Below are 23,093 nucleotides of genomic sequence, written 5' to 3' on the forward strand. Positions count from 1 at the left end.
AAAAACAGAAAATACTGTTTAGCAGAGAGCATATTTTTTAAATTCTTTATCTATTCCAGGTTAATCAGTTACAAATTAGAGTATAAATTGCATCACAATAAAAAAAGAACAGTTATTGGGCAGTTAAGAAGGGAGAGCTACCAGTACTCTATAAACAAAGTGGCAAAAAAGAGTATTTCCAGGTAATTTAGGCAGAGAGAGGAGTATACTCACCAGGGACAGACATTGTTATGAAGTGTGTCATATTGCTATTGTGACCACCCTTAAAAGACCTCAAACAGAAACATTGCATATATGGAAACAGGTTTTAGTTTTTAACCACTTTGCCACTGCTCACTAGAGCTCTAATGCGGCAAAGTGGTTCGTTATCATCTGTCAACGTAGACCTACGTCGCCAGACACTCCCCCTTCTCGGCGCCGCGCGCGCGCCGCCGGAGGCTCGCTCCCGCTGTATTCAGTCACAGCAGGAGTCGGGCCAGGGGAGGAGCGGCGGGGATCACCGCCGCTCTTCCCCGATCGTCGGGGAATCGAGTCTGGCGATCCGCCCGCTTGTGTAAACAAAACGGGCGGATCTCCTAAGTGACAGGCAGGGTCAGATTGGAGTGTTCAGCATAGCTGAACCTGTGATCTGTCCCTGTGTCACTCAGTCACCTCCCCCCACACATGTCAGTAAGCACCAGGCATACATTAACTCCTCCCTCTCCAATAAAATTAACCCCTTCCCTGCCAGTGTCATTTTTACAGTAACAGTGCATATGTATAGCACTGATTACTGTAGTAATGTCACTGGTACCCCCAAAAGTGTCAAAAATGTCAGTCAAGGGTCCGATCTGTTCTGCTGCAATGTCGCAGTCCCGCAAAGAAAATCGCAGATCGCCGCCATTACTCGTTAAAGATAAAAACACCAAAAATGACAGAAATCTTTCCCTTAGTAAACGCAATAACTTTTGCGCAAACCAATCAAAATACGCTTAGTGTGATTTTTTTTTTACCAAAAATATGTAGCAGAAAACAAATTGGCCAAAAATTATAAAAAATTTAGATTTTTTACATTTTTTTGGGGGGAATTTTATATAAAAAAATGTGAAAAATATTGTTATTTTTTCAAAATTGTCGCTCTTTTTTTGTTTATAGTGCAAAAATTAGAAATCGCACAGGTGATCAAATACCACCAAAAGAAAGCTCTGTTTGTGGGAAAAAAAAGGACGTAAATTTCGTTTGGGTACAGCGTCGCACAACCGCGCAATTGTCAGTTAAATTCGCACAGTGCCGAATCGCAAAAAGTGGCCCAGACGTAAGACAGCAAAATCCTCCGGTGGTAAAGTGGTTAATCTTTTCCAGTTATAAGGGGAAAAGGCTCTAAAAAAAAGACTGAGAGGGTCTATTTGAAACCACAAGATGTCTAGTGTGAAAAACACCTGGAATCCATCAAGAGAGATTTGCCTTTATTGGAGAAGATATTGCATTCCAGTAAAACCAAGTTTTCAAATAGAGCTCATGTCTATTTTGTGAAGAAAGCACCAAGTCTTCCATTTTGTTCAATTCTTGCACCTTCCTGACCAGCACGGACAGGGGTGAGGGTTGTGCACGTTTCCACTTCAAAAGTATGCATGCTTTAGCAGCTCTAAGAAGATGGCTTGAAATCGATCTACTGTAGGTTTTCAGTGGAATGCATGAGTTGTGAAGTAGATGAAAAGGAAGGTCCCCCGGGAGGGCAAGATCCATGATTTTTTGCCAAATCGTTCTTGTCGGACCATATAAGACAAGAATATATGCAGCATATCTCCAGGTGCCTCTTGGCATCTCCAACAATGATCTGATACTAAAGGAAAGCACTTATGTAGAATCATAGGTAACATTAAAAGCAGAAGAAGAGAAGTATTGGGTTAAAGAAACCTTATACTCACCTAGGTTGATGCAGTATCGATCTGATGCTGCATCTGTCCCCTGCCTCTTCTGCACTTAGAACTGAGCAATAAAACACCACTGATTGCTTAGTTCTCCCCTCCGCGCTGAGCAGAGAGCCATGATTGTCAGTCATCAACTCTCTGCTCTGCCCCACTCTCGGCTGAGCCATCTGCATGTTCAGGCATCTGGGTGGATACCAATTGTTACGTTGGGATCTTAAAAAAAAAAGAAAAAAATCAATTTTTTGCCCACCAGGGGCACCGGACTCATTGGTGGCTATGGGGGGGGGGGGGTTTCCACCCGGCAGAGGCGCCGATTGGCGGCCTTCTGGGGCGTAACTGTGGCACAGAGCACTGCGCTACGACACCCCCCTTTTGTGATGTCCTGGATCATGATTGGTCCAGACTCCAGCCTGGACCAATCATGATTCAGGACATCCCTGCTGGGGGGGTCTGTACTGTGGGGTTTGTGCTAGGGGGTCTGTACTGTGGGGTTTGTGCTAGGGGGCCCGTACTGTGGGGTTTGTGCTAGGGGGCCTGTACTGTGGGATTAGTGCTAGGGGGCCTGTACTGTGGGATTAGTGCTAGGGGGCCTGTACTGTGGGGTTTGTGTTAGGGGGCCTGTACTGTAGGGTTTATGCTAGGGGGTCTGTACTGTGGGATTAGTGCTAGGGGCCTGTACTGTGGGGTTTGTGCTAGGGGGCCTGTACTGTGGGATTAGTGCTAGGGGGCCTGTACTGTGGGATTAGTGCTAGGGGGCCTGTACTGTGGGATTAGTGCTAGGGGGCCTGTACTGTGGGGTTTGTGTTAGGGGGCCTGTACTGTAGGGTTTATGCTAGGGGGTCTGTACTGTGGGATTAGTGCTAGGGGCCTGTACTGTGGGGTTTGTGCTAGGGGGTCTGTACTGTGGGATTAGTGCTAGGGGGCCTGTACTGTAGGGTTTATGCTAGGGGGCCTGTACTGTGGGGTTTGTGCTAGGGGGCCTGTACTGTGGGACTAGTGCTAGGGGGCCTGTACTGTGGGATTAGTGCTATGGGGCCTGTACTGTGGGATTAGTGCTAGGGGGCCTGTACTGTGGGGTTAGTGCTAGGGGGCCTGTGCTGTGGGATTAGTGCTAGGGGGCCTGTACTGTGGGGTTTATGCTAGGGGGCCTGTACTGTGGGATTAGTGCTAGGGGGCCTGTACTTTGGGGTTTGTGCTAGGGGGTCTGTACTGTGGGGTTTGTGCTGGGGGGGGTCTGTACTGTGGGGTTTGTGCCACTCTCAGTCAGTGTATCCCATAATAGGGTGTCTCTCACAGTATATCCAATAATAGGGCCCCTGCTCCCTATTATGGGATATATTAGTACTGATGGACCCCTTAATATGTGATATATTGGGAGAATTTGTTCACGCAAGCAAAATACAGGGGACAAAATGGGTGGAGTCTATACGGGGTGGGGCTTTTGAGAAATGGGAGGGGTCAAACTGGAAGGACGGGGTCTTGCGCCCCCCATCTTAAAACTTCACCAGCCGCCACTGATCTTCTTACAAAAAAGTAGTTCTAGAGTTCTAGAGTAACTCTGAAAAGCAAAGGAGAAAGGGGCAGCCCATTTGGTATTTTAAAGGACTGACAAAGTAGAGACATACGAGTAGTAGTAAAATCCATCTCTCATCTCATGGTGATTAGCCATGTGGCCCTTTTTTGCAATTTTTGTATTTCTGTGGTTATCCCTCCTTTTTCTTTTCTCGCTTCCTCCCCCCCCCTCCACCAGAATTGGCGCTTTCGTTTTTTTGCCCTTGCCCCTTGTGGTTCCTGGGTGGTATCCGCCGTCCTGGTGTGTCCCTGGGTCGCTAAAAGTACAAAGTCAATGCAGCATATATCCTTTATATATCACGGTGCAATATTGGGTGGATCACATATTGATGTAAGTGCTCCACCTTTATCTCCTTGTGTCCTAAATATGTTGTATTTATGTATTACTTATTTGCTCTGTTTATCATGTATATAGATATGCTTCACAAAGAGCTCTTGACCAACACAACCCCTGAAGAAGACTTTTTCAAGTTGAAACGCGTAGGGGTTCAAGGTCCTTTACAAGAAATACTCCTTGCTCTGCATATGTGTCATGTGGTATTTGCTGAATATTGTATCAAATGTTCTTATAAAAATGTATGTTGTATCATTTTGAGTATCGATTTTTGACCTCCCCATACAGTCAATTAGACTTTTTTTTATCATGCTTTGAAATAAAGATTTTCTTTTTTATATAAAATGTATTGCTTTATATTTTTTTTTTTTAGTTATCACACAGTTACATAGTTAGCGAGGTTGAAAAAAGACACCAGTCTATCCAGTTCAACCAGTTCCAGTTCACAAGCATCACAACATCCATTTCCCCACTTTTTCGGTAAATCCTTTCTAGGGATTTTACCTTGTATACAAGGCAAAAACCCTAATAAAGCAGACTCCAATTGGCTTTTCAAGGAAAAAAAGTCCTTCCAGACCACCATGGTGATTCACAGCAAGAAATCTTTTAGCTCCACAAGATGGGGAAATAATGTTAGCAGAGAATGTAAAGGAGAAGTTTAGAAGTGGATTCTTCATAAACGTAATATTTATTGTCCATAGAATATTGTGAAAACACAGTCAACGTATTTCCTGGCAATATACTGGCCACTTTCTCAGGATGGTGTATAAAACCACCTCATTGATAAAACTTAGCAGCAATTTGTCCTGATTTAAGGGCCATACACACTATAAGATTTTCTGAAGACTTTTTCCTTCAGATTTACCATTTCTATGTAGTGCAAGGGCCTGCCAGATTGCATACAAATTGAAAGTGTTTAGGTTTAACCTCATATTATCTGGTTTTGGTAAGTCTAAATGAAAAAGTCTTCAGAAAGTCTTATAGTGTGTATGGTCCATTAGACAGACTCCCTCTTCCCCCACTCCCCTTTTCTTGTTTGGGGTAGGTACCTCAGGCCATAAAAAAGTGGGGACTTTAAGGGCAATGTAGCAAAAAGTAAATTGAGATAGAGGTAATAAAAATAAAATTTTGTTTACTGTATTGATAACACAATATATATACAGTGAAAACGATAATTGTGAGGGGCTATAGACCCCTGAGTGAGGAGAAGTGATTAAGTATAGAATAGTGACAGGTGTGAAAGTTGTGACTTTTCATTGGGAAACTTCTCTATGGGAGCAGAGAGTTTCTCCTGCGTTCGCGTAACAACGCGTTTCGGCTCTTTCCTGGAGCCTTTTTCAAGGGTACAAGTCACAATTTCTGCAATAGTCATATAGATAGTTTTAGTCTTAGAAAGTCCTTTTCTTTCCTCTCTCTCCTCCCTTATCCCCTCCTTTCTCTATTTCTCTATCTCTCTTCCCGCTTTTGACCCCTCCTTCCCTTTCTTTCTCCTTCTGGGTTCACAGACCCCACCCCTGATAGAAGATCTACATTGGCCTGTGTATAAAATGCCACTCTCGACATTTACATTTGAGGGGGGCTGGGGGCAAGGGAGTGGAGAAGGGGAAGTTGGGGTGTACATGGGATGGGGTGGAGGAACGGAAGGTTCCCCCCTTTTTTTTTCTACCCTGGTTTTTCTCCCGCTGTGAGTGTTACAATCTTACACCCCTTTACATACCCGCTCAGTCCAGCTAACAAATGCATTGACATTAACCCTTCTTGACATAAGATGATTCTTATTTGATATAAGATATGCAGACTACCCTCCTCTTTTCCTTTACTTGCATACCATTACATATAATTACATGCTTGAATTTGTGGAATTTTCACGAGCATTAATAGACATAATACTTGTGCTGTTTTGTAAACTTTTTTAAATATAACAATGTAAGATTGTTGAATAATTCACCTTTATATTTATCTTCTTTTCAATAAAAATTTGTTTAGGAAAAAAATAAAATAAAACCACTGAGAGCCAGTTCACACTGCCACGACCACTAAAGTCGCCTCATAAGGGGCGACTTCTAGCGCAACTTCAGCGCGACTTCAGCGCGACTTACGCGAGACGACTTTGTAGGACTTTGTATTTGGCCAATCAGAATATGATGTGTTGTGACCTAATTTCCCTTACTTTTTTTTTTTTTTTGCTGGCATTTATCGGACATTTTTTGGGCGTCTTTGGAGGCAGGCATGTCTTTAGTGTCTGGGGGGTCTAAAAAGTGTACCTGTGAAGTTTCAGCTCTGTAGCATGTCCAGAACCCCAAAAAAATTAGCATTTTTCTTATAATTATTAATACAGCAGTGTGGCGGATTCTGTACACCTTGCCTTTTTTCTTGCAGGCATTTATCGGGCATTTTTGGAGGCAGGCATGACTTTTTTTGGATTTAGTGTCTGGGGGGTCCAAAAAGTGTACCTGTGAAGTTTCAGCTCTGTAGCATGTCCAGAACCCCCAAAAAATTATAATTTTTCTTATAATTTTTATTAGAACATGAATACGGCTTCTCTGCACCCGGCGTTTTTTCTTGCAGGCATTTATCGGGCATTTTTGGAGGCAGGCATGACTTTTTTTGGATATCGTGTCTGGGGGGTCCAAAAAGTGTACCTGTGAAGTTTCAGCTCTGTAGCATGTCCAGAACCCCCAAAAAAATAGCATTTTTCTTATAATTTTTATTAGAACATGAATACGGCTTCTCTGCACCCGGCGTTTTTTCTTGCAGGCATTTATCGGGCATTTTTGGAGGCAGGCATGACTTTTTTTGGATTTAGTGTCTGGGGGGTCTAAAAAGTGTCCCTGTGAAGTCTCAGCTCTGTAGCATGTCCAGAACCAGAAAAAAAAAAGCATTTTTCTTATAATTTTTAATACAGCAGTGTGGGTTCAGTGGGTTCAGTGTGGGTTCTGGACATGCTACAGAGCTGAAACTTCACAGGGACACTTTTTGGACCCCCCAGACACTAAATCCAAAAAAGTCATGTCTGCCTCCAAAAATGCCCGATAAATGCCTGCAAGAAAAAACGCCGGGTGAAGAGAAGCCGTATTCATGTTCTAATAAAAATATATATATGTCATCTCCTACAATAGTTACCAAATCCAAGTTATCAAATACCAAAATGATAAACACTTTATAAGGTGGAAAAAACTGTTTAACAGACTATATTTAATATGTAAGATAAAAGGTAATACAATAAATACACTATACATAGTTCTATAAACCTCCACACACATTGTAGCAATGCCCTAATTATAAAAAAACAAGTTTTGTAGAAAAAGTATCATCACAATTTTACACATAAAATAATACATATTATAAAAAAAAACACCTTTAACCCCAAATATAGGAAATGAGTGTTCCAAAGGTATGTAAAAATACAAATCTAAGTCTTCCGAAAACCTGTATTAAGTGACCCAATGGAATCTAACACTTGTGCCATCTAACACACGTTTCGGCACACTTAGACCGCTGTTCCCATCTCTATGGGGAATGTATTTATTATGTCTCATGGATTTGAGATTTTTATGTTTTTAAGTCATGGACATTCTTAGCTGATTTGCATTGTTAATACACTTTTGTATTTTTACATACCTTTGGAGCAGTCATTTTCTATAATTGGGGTTAAACTATTACCTTCTTTTTTTATTTTCTATTCAACTTTTTTCTTTAGTCCTTTGTACGCATTTTTGGATATATTTCTTGGCTTGGTGTAGCTCACATCACTAGATACTCTCGTATTTGTCCCTATACAAATACCTACATGATATATTTATTTACTATATTCTTTAGATCATCTGGTCACTACATGTGTTTATACTTTCTGGAATTATTCGTTGGTGTCCTGAGTCCCCTCCTCGTGGTGCTTTTCCACCTCTCTTCTCCCTTTTTTTATGGACCGGATGGCTTACACCTGCCTCAGCCCCAGGTTAGATGGTTGCTTTTGGGGTGGTCTCTATTTCCAGTCATTGGGTTACCTTATTTATTGAAATGTAAGTAATTTGACCCCATTCATATTCATATTTTTGGAGCAATTTGTTTTATTCCTTTCTTATAAAGATGAGATTTCTGTATTTTAATACAAGTTTACAATTACAGATATCATATTTAATTAAGCTCCTGATGAGTGGACGGAGAGCCAAGAAACGCGTAGAGCTCATAGATATGAAGACTTACTATTTGAAAACTGCCCAAGTGCTGTTCACGATATACAATTTTTATGATATTTATTCATTAATACAATATGGAATGTATTTTTACAAATGGAACTTCATTTACGTTATTCAAGGTCTCTATTTTGTATGTATTTTATATAACTGTGCCAACTATGGAATACCCAATAAACTATAATTATCATTCTGCGACTTTACATAATCTTGCTTATTAGTACATGGCCGACCTCATTTAAAGTCCCATGACCATTGTTTCTTTTCTGCATGTCTAATTAGGGATGGAGGTTTGTCACTGTGTTTACTTCAGATCATATCTTTTTCATTTTTGGATGTGGTGCCACATGAAACGAAGTGTGTCTCACTTAATACATATAATACCGTATATTATATAGGGTTAACAATAAAGTAATAGATATCAATAAAATAATTTTTGATCATTTCATAGTTCGTATTGTATGTCTAAAATCAATGATATGTGTTTTAAAAACAGCATGTGTTACTAAAAGAAATGGTAAAATGCATTGTAAAATGATATACTGTATGTTGGTGATTGGGTCAATCCCACCTCTTAAAACTCTTAATAGTCCCTGATTATAATCAAGTCTAATCGGTTCTGTGTAAGAGCGGAGCCTCCGGAAGAGTCCTTTGCCACTGGAATAAAATCAAGTAGCCTGTGTGTGATACAAAGGACTTCTCGTCTGTTTAATACATATCCAGAGATCTTATACAAAGAACACAGGATGAACAGTAAAAGGGGGGGGGGGGTGTCTAGGGTAGGTTATGTGTGCATATAATTGGTTAAACATGAAAGTTAAGAAATTCTGATTTCAAGTTCTAAAAGAGGAACTAGGGGTACAATGTCTACAGGAAGCACATGTGTATATTTAGAAAATGTGTTAAATGTAAAATATGTGTGATATTATCTGTCTGAAACTGAGTTAAAACTATCGTAGACAAAGTGTGTATTCAAAATGGATGCAGTAATAGAACAGAATGTAAGAACATACAAAATGGAAGAACATATGTCAATGTCACGCCTCTTCACTGTATATGTAATAAAAAAAAAAAATTGGGGAAGAAATTTTAATTATATTTACAGTATAAAGGAGATCATAGTTGCACCAAAACCTTTTTTTAGTTTGGAAGAGGGAGAGAATAGGGACACCTTCCTTGGCTTCGCTACCTCTGGACCTTAGAGTCCAGAGTCAACCAGATACTGTTCCCGTAATGTAAGTCTCATCAAAGTGACATTATAATGCTGGGACTATTCAATGATATGTGTTTGTATGTGTTGTTAAAACAGCACATTACTAAAATAAATGGCAAAATGCAAAGTAAAAATTATATACTGTATATGTAATAAAAAGAAAGAAATAATTGGGGAAGAAAGTTGATTCATATTTACAGTATAAAGGAGATCATAGTTGAACCAAAAACTTTTTTAGTTTGGAGGAGGGAGAGAATAGGGACACCTTTGCTACCTCTGGATTTTAGAGTCCAGAGTCAACCAGATACTGTTACCGTAATGTACAGTAAATCTCATCAAGGTGACATTATAATGCTGGGACTATTCCTCTGTGCTCACCAACTTGTTTGAGACTGTTTAGCAAATACCTTGACGCTGTTCTCTACCTGTTATCTGTTACTTCAAATTAATCAAATAATACCCATGCCATTCTACTTGGTGTGCTTTTTCTCCACCTTGTGTACCAACCAATTGGACCTGTCTCACATGTGTAATCTTAGATGACATGCTTTCCTAATCCCTGTGTTACACTTTGCATGGTTTGACTTCCCCATCCTTCTTATGAGATTCCTGAGGAGTGATAAGTACACCAAAGCTTGCAAGAAGACATTCCAGATTTGACACAGATTTTGGCTGCTCTACCTTTTTTCTTTACAGGTCAATTTGTAAACTACTATTGGGCAGTGCATTTCACAGGGGAAGGGGCTGAAACTAATAAATGGACATTGCATTTTACTGCCAAATGACGTTGCATTTTGAGGAATCAGGGACTATGTCACTTAAAAATAATAAGACAGTTGGATTATTGATTTAATATATTTTATTTTTTATAATAAGGAAAAGGAAACATCAGGTCAGACTGTAATATATAGCATATATTAGATTTCCAACCACCCCTTAAATAATAAGTCGGAAAGGGAAACATAAAGAAATAGTTATAGGAATTATCGCTATAGAATAAATGTAAATTAAACGCAAACCATAAGACATCAAAATGAGCTCCCCTGTTCTTGACCAAGTCAATCAAAATACCAATCAATCAGTATCAATTGGGAAAACAATTATGAAATGTAATTTTGTATTTTTAAATGTGATTGCAAACACTAGCATCATCCGATGTACATTTAAGCATTATATATGTATGTACAAATGTGTGAACTTTTATATACGTGCTCCATCAAATGCACATTGTGTCCTGTAGTGATGTCGGATACTTCCAGAACAGGTAGATTTTCTCTTTGTGCCATCTGTTGCTCATCTATTTAACTGTAATTAAAGAGAGATCCATGTCAGCAAATATTAAAACCATATTTAAATAATACCTAGACCTTTTTGTTTCCTGCTTTCTCATTGATCTTTAACAAAAAAAATGTACATGGATTTGCATATCCAGTATCAGTGATGCATAATCAACAGGTATCTACCCATACATTAACTTTTGAATATATCTACTAAGAATAACCCTTTAGTTCCTAATTTCTAATTAATCTAGGACAAAAAACTCAGAAGTACATTTACATGGATTTATATGTCCAACATGAATGGCACATTCTCAAAAAGAATCTGCCTGGATAAAGTAAAACCTTGGATTGCGAGCATAATTCGGTCCGTGCTTTTAATCCAAAGCACTCTTATATCAAAGTGAATTTCCCCAAGAAAAAATGGAAACTAAGATGATTTGTTCCACAATTTGTTCCACAACCATTCCACAAACCGTTCCACAAAAATTCCACGTTCCACAACAGTTCCACAAACATTCAGAAGTCCTTCAGTTTCTAGTCCATATAAAAAGATTATAGCAATGTCATAGGTTGTGTAACCATAAAATGTCCATCCAGAAATGGTGCCTCCACAAGGGGATTAGAAGCAAAATCCAGCAGGAGCTACAGAGTATAAAATATAAGAAAGGCGCCTCTAAGTGAAGCAATATGGTTACATAGAATGTATAACATTTAGCAACTCACATGGTTGATGATTAAAAGAGGCACACCTAAGTATGCAGGTAGCCGGGGTAAAGCTGTCCACATAGACCGTCCTCCTCACCGCAGGCTCGCCTCTGACCACCGTCAATCTGCAGTCATGGCTGGGAAGACTACACTGCAGTAGAGGGATCTGAAAGCGAGGCTTGAAGCACACATGGAGCGCAGTGTAGAAGGAATGACGTAGATGGCGATGCGGAGGATGGTCTATGTGGACAGCTTTACCCCAGATGGCTGCATACTTAGATGTGCCCCTTTTATTCATCAACCATTTGAGTTGCTAAATGTTGAATCTTCATTAAATGTAACCATATTGCTACACTTAGAGGCGCCTCTCTTCTCTTTTATACTCAGTTGTGACGTGACGCTACTTCTATATCAACACATGGCTTGTTTATCAAGTCAAAATTTATAAAAAAAATTTGCTTGTCTTGTTAAACGTTCTTAAACCCAGTTAGTCTTAATCCAAGGTTTACTGTATTTTCTTTTGTATTTATCTGCTAAGAGTAATAAAGGGTAAAATGATGATTATTTGCACATTGTGTTGTTATCTTTGCTTGCTTGTTATGCTTTTTTTTTTTTATATGCTGTACTTCATTACCAGATTTTAGTTCACTAGAGGTCATGTGAAAATCATGTCAGCATAAATGTGGGCTATAATGGGTTTTGGTGAATTGTATTTTAGTTTATTTATATTGTTAAAAAATATATATATATATATATATATATATATATATATATATATATATTGTTATTTTTTTTAATTGTATGAAATCTATATTTTAAAAGTTTAATATACTGTATGCTGCTTCTAAATTTCAGTGTGTGCAGTGCTTACTGGTCATCAAATAGGAAAGCCAGTTCTGTACTTGTTACATTGAAGATCTTTCAGTTGTGTGTGTAACCTGAAATCGTACCATCAAAATATGTATTTACACCACAGCAATATTACAATTTTGTATGCAATATTTCTTTTTTTTTTTCAGTAGGCTGGTTGAAATAAAAAAATGTTTTTTTAACTGTCTTTTGCTCCTGATCATAATAAAAACTATAAGCACAGGTAACTTTATAAACAGTCAATTGTTTTCATGTAGTCAGGCCTGACCATAGATCTGCAAGGTTACAGATGAGCAGTAAAGCACAATGAATGTGTAGCATAAGAAAACTGCAAGTACAACCTACATTTGTGATGAACAAAAATGGCTTCCCCTTATGTACACATAGTTAAAAACGATTAAAACAAACAAGATTTCTAAAATTGTACCACATCCTAAGGCTGGCAATACACGATGCTGAACCGGCCAAGATTTGAACTGTTAATGGGCAGGCCAGAGGCGTAACTAGAACCTTCAGGGCACCGGTGCAAGAAACCATGAAGGGCCCCCCAGACCCCTGGCTGGGGCCCTTCCCTTAAAGCCCAGGGCTCTTCCCACTAATCCTGGGGCTTTTTACTCTTGTTGCATGGCCCTTTATTACGGTCCCGCAGCGGGATCCTTTCACAAGTTCTGCAGTGGGCCCCCTTCCTGCAATCTTGGGGCCTCCCCACAGTGGTGCAATGCCAGGGCCCGGTCGCAAGTGTGACCTTTGTGATCCTGGAAGTTCACCCACTGGTGTCAGTAGTTTTTATTTTTTGGTATTTTAATTGTATTATTTCTTATCATTTTATTTTATTTTTTTACAATGTCACTGACGATGACTCTGTCCATTCAGAAAAGGAAAGAGCTGGTAAATTACATATTTACCGACCCCTTCCTGGTTCTCTATTGTGAGTTGTGACACATCCCCTGCAGCAGCCAGCAGAAGAGGGAAGGGAGCACAGTGGGGGGGTGGGGGGGGGGGCAGCACAGTAGGGGTGGGGACCAGGGAGCATATAGAGGCCCAGAGACAGCAGAATACAAGTGAACTGAATAGGAGGAGTGGTGAGACAGCATACAGAGGAACCAATCTCCTCCATTTTCCTCCTGCAGCTACAGGAAGAAAAAGGAGGACAGTAATTTCTCTACATGCTGCCCCTACCGCCCCTCCTATACAGGTGTACAGGGGAGCCGCACAGGCCCCCTGGAGCATGGGGCCCGGTAGCAATTGCAACCCCTGCAACCCCTGTAGTTACGCCCCTGGGGCAGGCTGAATGTACCAAGTTGATCGATCAATCAACTTGGGTACAACCAGCCTGCCCGATTCCTTTGTGATTATCACTAGCAGCTTTCGCTGCTTTTGCCACCAGCGATAATCACTGTCTTCTTCCCGCCTGGAGAAGACAACTGCTGATTTCCTTGTCAGCACCTGCTGTGTTGATGGGGGAATCGTGCAAATTTCCTTTATGCAGGAAAGAAATTTGCACCGTGTATGGCTGGCCTAATACGATTATTTATAGTAAGCTTATCATATGTGGATAAATATGTGTATGAAACTACCAGGCTGGGTTCACACTGTGTGCGGAGTGGCTCGCAGCAGGGGGTCTGGTCCTGCTCACTGTTTCAGGTCGGAATTCAGTCCAAATTGTTGACTGAATTCAGACCTGAATGGAACCTGAAGACACACAGGACCCTTCTGCAAACTGCTCCGCGGCCTTCCTGGGGCAGTGTGAACCAGCTCCATTGAGAGCCAAAATAGAAACAGTAGTTATATCGGCGCAAGCAATGGCTAAAAGGTCAAAGCTGCTGGACACCCAGGTACATAGAACCAACACCAGTGAAAAACAGTATATGCAATATGGTGCAGCGCTGCATATAAATAAGGATATAAAAATCTAAAAGTCCATGAATAATCAATCAATAGTAAAACAGTAGCTCCTATGATCATAAATAAAGGGCAAATTCCATCCAATATGAATCAACCCAAAAAGTGCATATCACTGAAGAAGTCCCCGCCTTTAAGGACGTAACGCGTGCGGAGGGAGGAGTTACGTGACGTCACCCGCAATTCACGGTCCGGCCAGATGTCGGAGCGGAGGAACGCCTGAATGCCTGCCGTACTGTGCATCTCATTTGCCGATGTATGCTGTTATGCTGATTTGCTCCTGATCATCTGTATTCAAAAGTGTTGCTCGTCTACAAGAGGATTTGTGATTCCTTGGCTGGAAAAGTGGATATCTTGTCCATCTTTATCCAGAGGCCAGTGTGTGGAATTAATGCTGTGTTTACACAGCTCTCAGGTGAGAGGCTGGTTTGGAAGGTGGAGGATCTGTCACTATTTGAGCACCTTTTCTTGGATTGGTTTACAGCACAGTGCACTTTTTGGGTTGATTCATATTGGATGGACTTTGCCCTTTATTTATGATCATAGGAGCTACTGTTTTACTATTGATTGATTATTCATGGACTTTTAGATTTTTATATCCTTATTTATATGCACCATATTGCATATACCGTTTTCCATTGAGAGCCACTCCCAGTCTCTTGACATGCAAATTGGATGTGGGGAAACCCTCATCCAATTTGCACCAGTGTGAACCCAGCTTCAAGGCAATATAATTCAAAGTAAATTTCCTTTTAATAAATGGGACTTTTATTATCGTATAACTTCTTTTGCTCTTATTAGATATAAGCAGATAGAACTGAGCTACTCACAGAAGGTGTACGAGACTTGGAAGCCCTTCTCCTGGACAGACATGTCACTGTGGAATACGAGAACCATAGAGTTGCCTTTGGAGTAATACACAGGTATGCTGCGATCACCACAGAAAGTACCCGTTTCTGTACCATCCATGAAGAGTTTTAGATAGTCGTACACACAGGGTCTGGCATTCTCTAAATTGAAGTCACTTATGGTCAGAGCAATCTGAAAAAAGGAACAAAATGATGACTAACTCCATAAACCAATACATCATTTTTTATGGTATAAAAGTGAGTGCGTATTTTGTTGCTTACTATTTATTGACGATACAGTCTTCCTGAAATACTATTTGACATGGATGATAATGCACATAAAACTCAATGCTTAGGAATCTTGTTGGAAAAAGGAAGTCCTTTCTATTCCTGTGGTGTAGTGGTCACCAATCTACAAGTGCCAGACAAGGAATGACACAACCAGAGCTGGGAGATCTGCTGTGCTTCTCCTACATTACTGGCTGCTTTCTTTGTCATTCACCTGTCTACAATAGACTCAAAAAACTGATCAGCCCCCCTCCCCGCTCCTGTTACTCTCAATCTGGATGACAGTAATTAGCCCAGTGCTGCAAAGTCAAGTAAAGTTTTATAAACAGCTTACAAATGTCACATCACTAGTTTTCAGCCAGTTTCACAAATTACCACCAACACTTCCTGCCATCACTGGGAAATGATCCAGAACATCATGGTGGTGGATCATCTTAGAGCATTCTACTTTTAAATCAGATAGTTGTCATTAAGGTTTTTAGGTTTTGCATATAGTAAACAAGCAATCCAAAATATTCCACCTCATCTGTTCAGGGTCTGTGTACACGTATCAAGCTCAATACAGACAGTCTGGCAATAGTCTACATTGTCATTGTACTGCAGATAGTATATATGCGTATTTCCAAGACCTGTACATAGCATAAAAACTGATTTGAAACGCAAATCCAACAGTGTACAATCTGTATTTTAACTTTTGGAATAATAAAGTATCAAGTTGCTGTAGAGGATCCAGAGAAGGGCAACTAAACTAATTAGGGGATTGAAGGACCTTAATTATGAAGAGCGTCTGCAATCGCTTGATTTATTCTCGCTGGAGAAGAGACGCCTGAGAGGGGACATGATTGCAATTTATAAATATCTCAATGGTGATCTTGGCATAGAAAAAAAGCTATTCAGTCATAGGGAGTGCATGAGGACTCGAGGGCATACATTGCGATTAGAGGAGAAGCGTTTTAACCTCAGGCAACGTGGGGGGTTCTTTACTGTTAGAGCTACAAGATTGTGGAATTCTCTACCACAAGAGGTGGTTTCTGCGGGAAGTATGGTGGCTTTCAAAAGACTCTTAGACTTACATCTCAAGGATCAGAACATTCAGAGGTATGTGAGATGATTACGGCCACACACACCTACACAGGTTGAACTGGATGGACTATTGTCTTTATTCAACCTCACCTACTATGTAACTATGTAAGTTTACCAAGCCATGATACTCGTGTGACTATTGCATACAACAAATGATCATCTCATTATAGATGAAGCCTTTGGGGGTACACAGGTTACTGTTTCCTTGATAAGTTAAGCATGCTAGTCAGTTCTCTCCCAGTAATTGAGTGAAGTCGGGGCTGGGCCTGGAGTAGCCAGCCACAAGTCCCGTATCCTTTCAAATTTTATAGGGCATTGTCTGTGTTGAAAGATTAGTTTCTCTCTAGATAGGGTGTTTTTAGTTTCAGTGTTCCATTCCTCTAAAGTTGGAGGTTGTGGGGACAACCATTTCTGGGAAATAAATTTAGTGTTCTGAAATAGTACCCTGATTATAGGAATGTAGGTGTTGTCTGGTAAGGCAACCTTCTTTATCATACTGGATAGATGCCTGGATCTTCTGCCAAGGTTACTTGGAAAACTCTGTTTAATACAGTTAGAACTCCTTTTCAGTATCAATGGAGTTTGGGGCATTTCCACAACATGTAGATTGGGTTATCTGGGCCACCACTGCACTTAGGTCAAAGGGTGCTTTGCACTTTTCGAGCAATCTACTTTAGATTTGTCAACAGCCATGTAGTGTAGAACCCTAAACAATACATTCAGTTTCAATTCTTTCAGGTAGGCCTGGGTAAATGCTGGTGATATTAATTCAGATTCACATTACATTCAGATAAATGTGTCTGTCTAACATTCAATTTTGCTTGTGTCACACTTTTAATTAGGAAGTCCAGTAACTGGGGAGAGTTATTAAGGTATCTTGTTTTACCTTATATCCAGAAGGAGCTGTGATGGTGTAGTTACAATTCATATTCGGACTGTAGTTCCCTGGGTATCCCGGAGATGTAAAGTTGCCTTGAGAGTTAAAGAAGGTCCCTCCACACTGAACTGTGAGAATAAAGATAAAGTTAATAACGTAAGGAGATTTATAATGATATATAGCATAATTGTATGTTTATATATATACTGTATATACATATCATCCTCCCTTTTAGAGTTCCAGGTTGGTCTTAGCCAGGGGTAGACTGCCAACTTTCAGCCCATGGTGCAGCAATTTAGTCCCCCTCCCACTCTCCCTCTTCCCATCCTCCTCCTGACCCCCATTCCAGGCTGAAGCTCTGCTCCAGGTACTCTCTACTCGCTGGCCGAATCCAGGTTCCCGACCTGGCCACCAGGGGGGTTGGGGGGAGCTAGGGCAGCTCGGTTGGGGCTGGCCGGAGGAGGAGAGTCTCCAGTGGGGCATGGTTCCGGCCTCTGCTCAGACACAGTTTATATCATCCATGCTGAGGGGGAGGCCTGAGCTCTGTTCTTGTCTTCACCCCGCACTCAGTAGGTCAGCAGTGGAGACTTTTTACTTCTCTTCACCAGGAATCTTTTAGGCATGTCTGTGGCAGAAGCAGTGCAGCCTTTTTATCGGGCATCAGAGTGGCCCAGGGGGCAATTGTCCCCCTGCCTCCTTGCCCAGTCCTCCCCTGGTTTAAGGCTAGGACCCCGGTCTCCAACCCTCATAGCAGAACGCAAACCTATAGATCGCCTACACAGGCACAAAATGCTGCATCAGGTCAGGAAGGGGAGAAAGTCAGATGTTCTGCCTTACCCAGAAGCATTTCACAGGGCACCAGTGAGAAAAGAGGAATGTGGTGATGGTAAATAACTGTAGTTGAGGTGGGTGGGCTACCATGCAAACCTATTATTTTGTCCTAAAGGATGTTAGTACCTCAAATCCCTAATTCAAGCTGCTGTAAAATGTATCCATCTTGTTCTCTATCTCCATCTTGTTCTCTGCACTGCTTGGGTTAAATGCTTCTTTAGTCTACAAGGGATAAGTTTGTTAAAATGCTTACCTCTTTCTCCATACCATAGAATTTCTCTGTGCCATATGACTGGTCCCTGAAGATGCTTCTTTTTGCCGCTCCCTTGGCTGCAGGCTCTTGGATGTCATCAAATACAACACAGGATCAGCAGTCATGCATTGTACGTGAATACTCACCCGTGAGGACTCACCCACATGCCAGGACATTGGGAAGCATAGATGAGTACTGGCTACTAGGGTAAGTTTTTGTAAATATTCCAAACTGCCCTAAGCATAGTAAGTATTTAACCCATGCAGTGCTGGAAAAAGGGAGTCTGGTAACTGGACTTCACCCTGGAGAATTTTGGATGACATTGTCAACCTCGTAGAAGTCCATGGGAATTTGCTAACCTCTTAGTTTTACAGTAGGGCAGAAAGCAAGGACATACAGGAAGCAAGATGAATTTATACAGTATCTGATCCAAAATAAACCATAGAGGTAAGTGTTATCCCTCCTAATGTTGACCAATGTACACATTGTATACACTAAACAAGCTATCAACCACTTTATAGTGTGAGAGCCTGACTGACTGGCAATTCAAATTTTATATATGTGAAAACTAACTGGATAACGCCCAAAGTAGGCGGGCGAAATGCGTCGACGCACTTCCGGGCAGCGGAGCATCACGACGTCATTTCCTGAAACCACCGTGGAACGCACGCTGGCAGCGTTCGCGGAAGTGGAGTGACCCATCGTGTTTGTACTTAACCAACGCTCATTATTTCATTATGTTTGTGAGTACCACTCTTGATATTTGATTTTAATAAAATACACCTACGGTCTTCACTATGTCTGGCTTCTTCCCCTTCTTTTGACACACGTTGCTGGGGAGTGAGAGGAGAGGAGACAATAAGGAGCCATTCAAATAGAGGCTGTATTGGATTGGAAAGAGGCTGGATTGGATCCATTTATTTGTCCAGGGGATATCTTATTTGCTTAAAGCCTAGATATATCCTCAATCTGGTGAGTGCATCCCCATGGGGGGGTCTTTCTTCTTGAAGAGCACTTGGGCACCTTATGGACTATTTTTTAAGCACCTTTCCAGCACTTTAGTTCTTCGAAGGAACCTATTTGAACACAGTATATGGATATATTTATATTTACCTATTAGCGCTGCCTTTTTGATTGATTTTATCAAATTTTATATACATGTAAGGGACTTCATGGATTACCTCAAACGTTGCAAACAGAGGTTAGTTTGCAAACTGTTGTGTCAATAGTCCCTCCTTGGCTCTGCATCTACTGTATGATTCTTTAGTGTCTTTCTCTAAACACTTTCTTTACCATTAAAATGAATCAGCATACCTGAGCTATAGGTAGCTTGGAATCCGACCCCAGCAACAGCCCTGTCACTGACGAACTGGACCAGCATATGGTCTGTGGAAGCGACGAGTGGAGGGATGGTTTTACTGCCGCAAATTTTATCCAGCAACACAGGAGAGTCCTTAGTGGGACCGTCATAGATCCTCATGTAGTCAGAGCCGCAGTTAGGAGTGGAATGGATATTAAACCTACGGAAGATTAGTGAAGCCTAAAAAGTGACAAAAAAAAAATGTATTATCTACAGTAAACTATAAGCTTCACATATTTGTAACTACAAACTGGGTAATTATGTAGTTGCAAAATAATACAATCAAGGAAATGCTTGGACAGTCCTTCAGAAAAAACAGAAACACAAGAACTGTTCGTGTAGGCACACAAAAATGTTATGGGGGTGAAAGCTGCGCGTATAGCCTGGCTTCCACTCAGAGTCACCTTAGGCACTGCAATTAAAAGATAGCCTCCGTTGCGTAGTATTGCTGTAGATACAAGGAATAAGCTATATCCACTCACAGTTGGGAAGTTCACCATCAGCGTGCAGGGTCCGCCAAGCTCGAGCGCTTCCGCGATCCACAGCCCGGAACCACCGCCACCGGAAGTGATGTATGACGCAATAAGCCACGCCCTACGCGATTCGTCACTACGATGCATCTGGAGCTATCTTTTAATTGCAGTGCCTAAGGTGACTCTGAGTTGGAGCCAGGCTATATGCGCAGGTTTCACCCCCATAACATTTGTGTGTGCCTAAACGTGCAGTTTTATCCTTACACCAAGTGTTTGGTAAGTGCCTTTGCCTAGTGGGGGGCCACGGGTAACAGCACTTTATATATATATTTGCACGATATATGGTGTGAGCACTCAGTGGACGGGCACAACATTATTGTGCGGTTTAATACTCAGCACATAGCACTTTATGTCTTTTATGTTGTGACACCTCGGCCCCTATAGGTCCACACGGTAAAAAACGCACAGTGCACTTTCTATAGAATTTTATGCTCTTTTATGACGTTCACTTGAACGCACAGTGCACTTTGTTTCATTTTCATTTTTTTTTTACATTTATGCCAATTTTCTGCATACTGTGGTAGCGCCGACACACCAACAACACTTGCACCTTACTATTCACATACTACCTCAGAGGTAGGTTGGCGGCAGCTTACACCACCCTTCAAGTTTTATTTTATTTTATATTTTTTGGTTTCCCATGGTTTGAAACTCCATAGCGCTGGTAACCTCACACCACCTATACAAGAACTGTTATAATTCCATTCAAGATGTCTCTTAAAACATGTGCGTGTTTTACATTGATTTTCCAGTTGACATAACTCTTCTGCTCTCTCCTGATTTGTTGCTTGTAGTTTCTTCAATGGGACAAATAAGCTTAAACAAGATACATTTGGGGGAAGAAACTTTTAACAAAAGTTTTTAGTTACATGCTTTATTGAAAAAAGTAAAAAAAAAAAACTGCTTCTGTGGATATTGCAGCACAGCTACAATTGGTAACATACTTGTTAGAAGAAGAAGAGCCACAAATAAATCCAAGACCTATTTTGTACCTACTAAAATCCCCATTCCTACAATCCCCTCAGTACCAGATGTGGGGTACATGAAATTTAGCATATCAAAGTTGCCAAAATAGTCTTCCAGCCATGAAGTGGTAATTAGAGATGATCGAACTTTTCAAAAGTTTGGTTCGACCAGAACACCCGAACTTCCCAAAAGTTCGGCCCGGATTTCAGAACCCCATTGAAATCAATGGGACCCGAACTTCGGTAATCAAAAAACACAATTTTGAAGCCATAAAACCCAATAAATGCCCCTAAAAAGTGCCTAGGGTTCTGGGTCATGCCCCAGGGACTATTAATCACACAAAAAAAAGTTCTTAAAAATTGTCATTTTTGATAGAGAGCCAATTATTGAAAAAGAAAATGAGATTTCTTTGGATTTAGTGTCTGGGGGGTCTAAAACTTAGACACTCAATTGGCTTTTACTGATGGTTCTGCTTCTGGTCTTTTAAAGCCCATTTCCTGTCCCATTGCATTTTGGTCGGTTCTGGTTGCCGAATTCCGAACTTTTTCAGCAAAAAGTTCGGAATTCGGCCAAATTTCGAACAGCCAATGTTCGGGTCGAACCGATGGTCGACCCGAACCGCTCGATCATTCCTAGTGGTAATGATGATAGTCCGAAGACTACAAAGTCACCCATAACGAAGGGTAATATTATTTCAACTTACGGAGCAATTAGTGGTTGAAGCAGAGTATCTGAGAGAGGTTCAGAGGCATTTACATCTTACAAGGCCTACACTATAACTCTGTCTCAGCCATGAAGTCAAACCACCGCAATGGCTCCGTATCTCTAAAAGCCTTTCACCATGGCAGAATACGACAAAACAAAGCACCGTAGTAATATATTTATTTTAATGTACAAATGAGATGCTCAGGTAGGGAGTTTTTGGGCCTAATCCTTGGCTCTATACTAGTCAAGTCTCGTTTTTTTTAATAAACGTAAAATTCAGGTGGTCTACAAAACAATCCTCAGAAGGCAGTTCATTTCAACAGCTGTTGCCAGACGTTTAGGTTCACATTTAGCATGTCAACATTTCTGTTTCCTTACCTGCCCTGATGGGACCCTGATCAACCAAACGCAGTCAACATTATTAGGATAAGCAGAGGGATAGTTGGCAGAAGTAAAAATGCCTGTCTCATTATTAAGCAAAGTAGCGCAGACACCTGGGAAAAATTAAATAGACAAATAAATTGTATTAAGTTACTGGTAAAATAGACTGATAATAATAATAATGAAATAATGGGAAACAGGGGAAGGGGTATTACATTCCTTTTAGAATAAAACTGCTGGAATATAAAACTTAGCCACATGACTCCCAAGCCTATTCTGACACTTCTCATATGCATGCAAAATCAGCATTTTTTTTTTAAACTAGAGAATTGGTAGATGATAGACTAGGCAATAGCATGCAATGTCAAGCGGCAGCTGCCAAAGCCAGCAGAATATTAACATGCATAAAGAAAGGGATGTATTCAAGAGATAAGACTAAAATCCTTCCACTTTATAAAACTCTGGTCCGACCACATCTGGAGTATTCTGTCCAGTTCTGGTCGCCAGTCCTCAGGAGGGATGTGTTGGAGCTGGAGAGAGTCCAGAGAAGGGCAACTAAACTGATTAGGGGACTGGAAGACCTTAATTATGAAGAGCGTCTGCAATCGCTTGATTTATTCTCCCTGGAGAAGAGATGCCTGAGAGGGGACATAATAGCAATTTATAAATATCTTAATGGTGATCTAGGCATAGAAAAACAGCTATTCAGTCGAAGGGGTTGCATGAGGACTCGAGGGCATACAATGCGATTAGAGGAGAAGCGTTTTAACCTCAGGCTACGTGGGTGGGTCCTTTACTGTTAGGGCTACAAGATTGTGGAATTCTCTACCACAAGAGGTGGTTTCTGCAGGAAGTATGGTGGCTTTCAAAAGACTCTTAGACGTACATCTCAAGGATCAGAACATTCAGGGCTATGTGAGATGATTACAGCCACACACACCTACACAGGTTGAACTGGATGGACTATTGTCTTTATTCAACCTCAACTA

At 40.9% G+C, this 23,093-nt stretch overlaps 1 protein-coding gene across 1 annotated transcript in view; it reads right to left on the bottom strand.

Moving 5' to 3' along the window:
* Positions 1-23,093, bottom strand: part of LOC309569128 (cubilin-like) — a gene marked incomplete at both ends in the record, with an annotated part of 322,027 nt that overhangs the window by 33,246 nt on the left and 265,688 nt on the right. The window contains 4 exons of the mRNA XM_082274890.1: positions 14,810-15,020; positions 17,085-17,203; positions 19,474-19,699; positions 22,102-22,217. Coding sequence (XP_082131016.1) covers positions 14,810-15,020; positions 17,085-17,203; positions 19,474-19,699; positions 22,102-22,217 — 672 coding nt within the window. The remainder of the gene's footprint in view (positions 1-14,809; positions 15,021-17,084; positions 17,204-19,473; positions 19,700-22,101; positions 22,218-23,093) is intronic.

Source organism: Pelophylax lessonae (assembly GCF_965119305.1).
Source record: "Pelophylax lessonae genome assembly, chromosome: 13".
In the NCBI taxonomy this organism is placed as follows: Eukaryota; Metazoa; Chordata; class Amphibia; order Anura; family Ranidae; genus Pelophylax; species Pelophylax lessonae.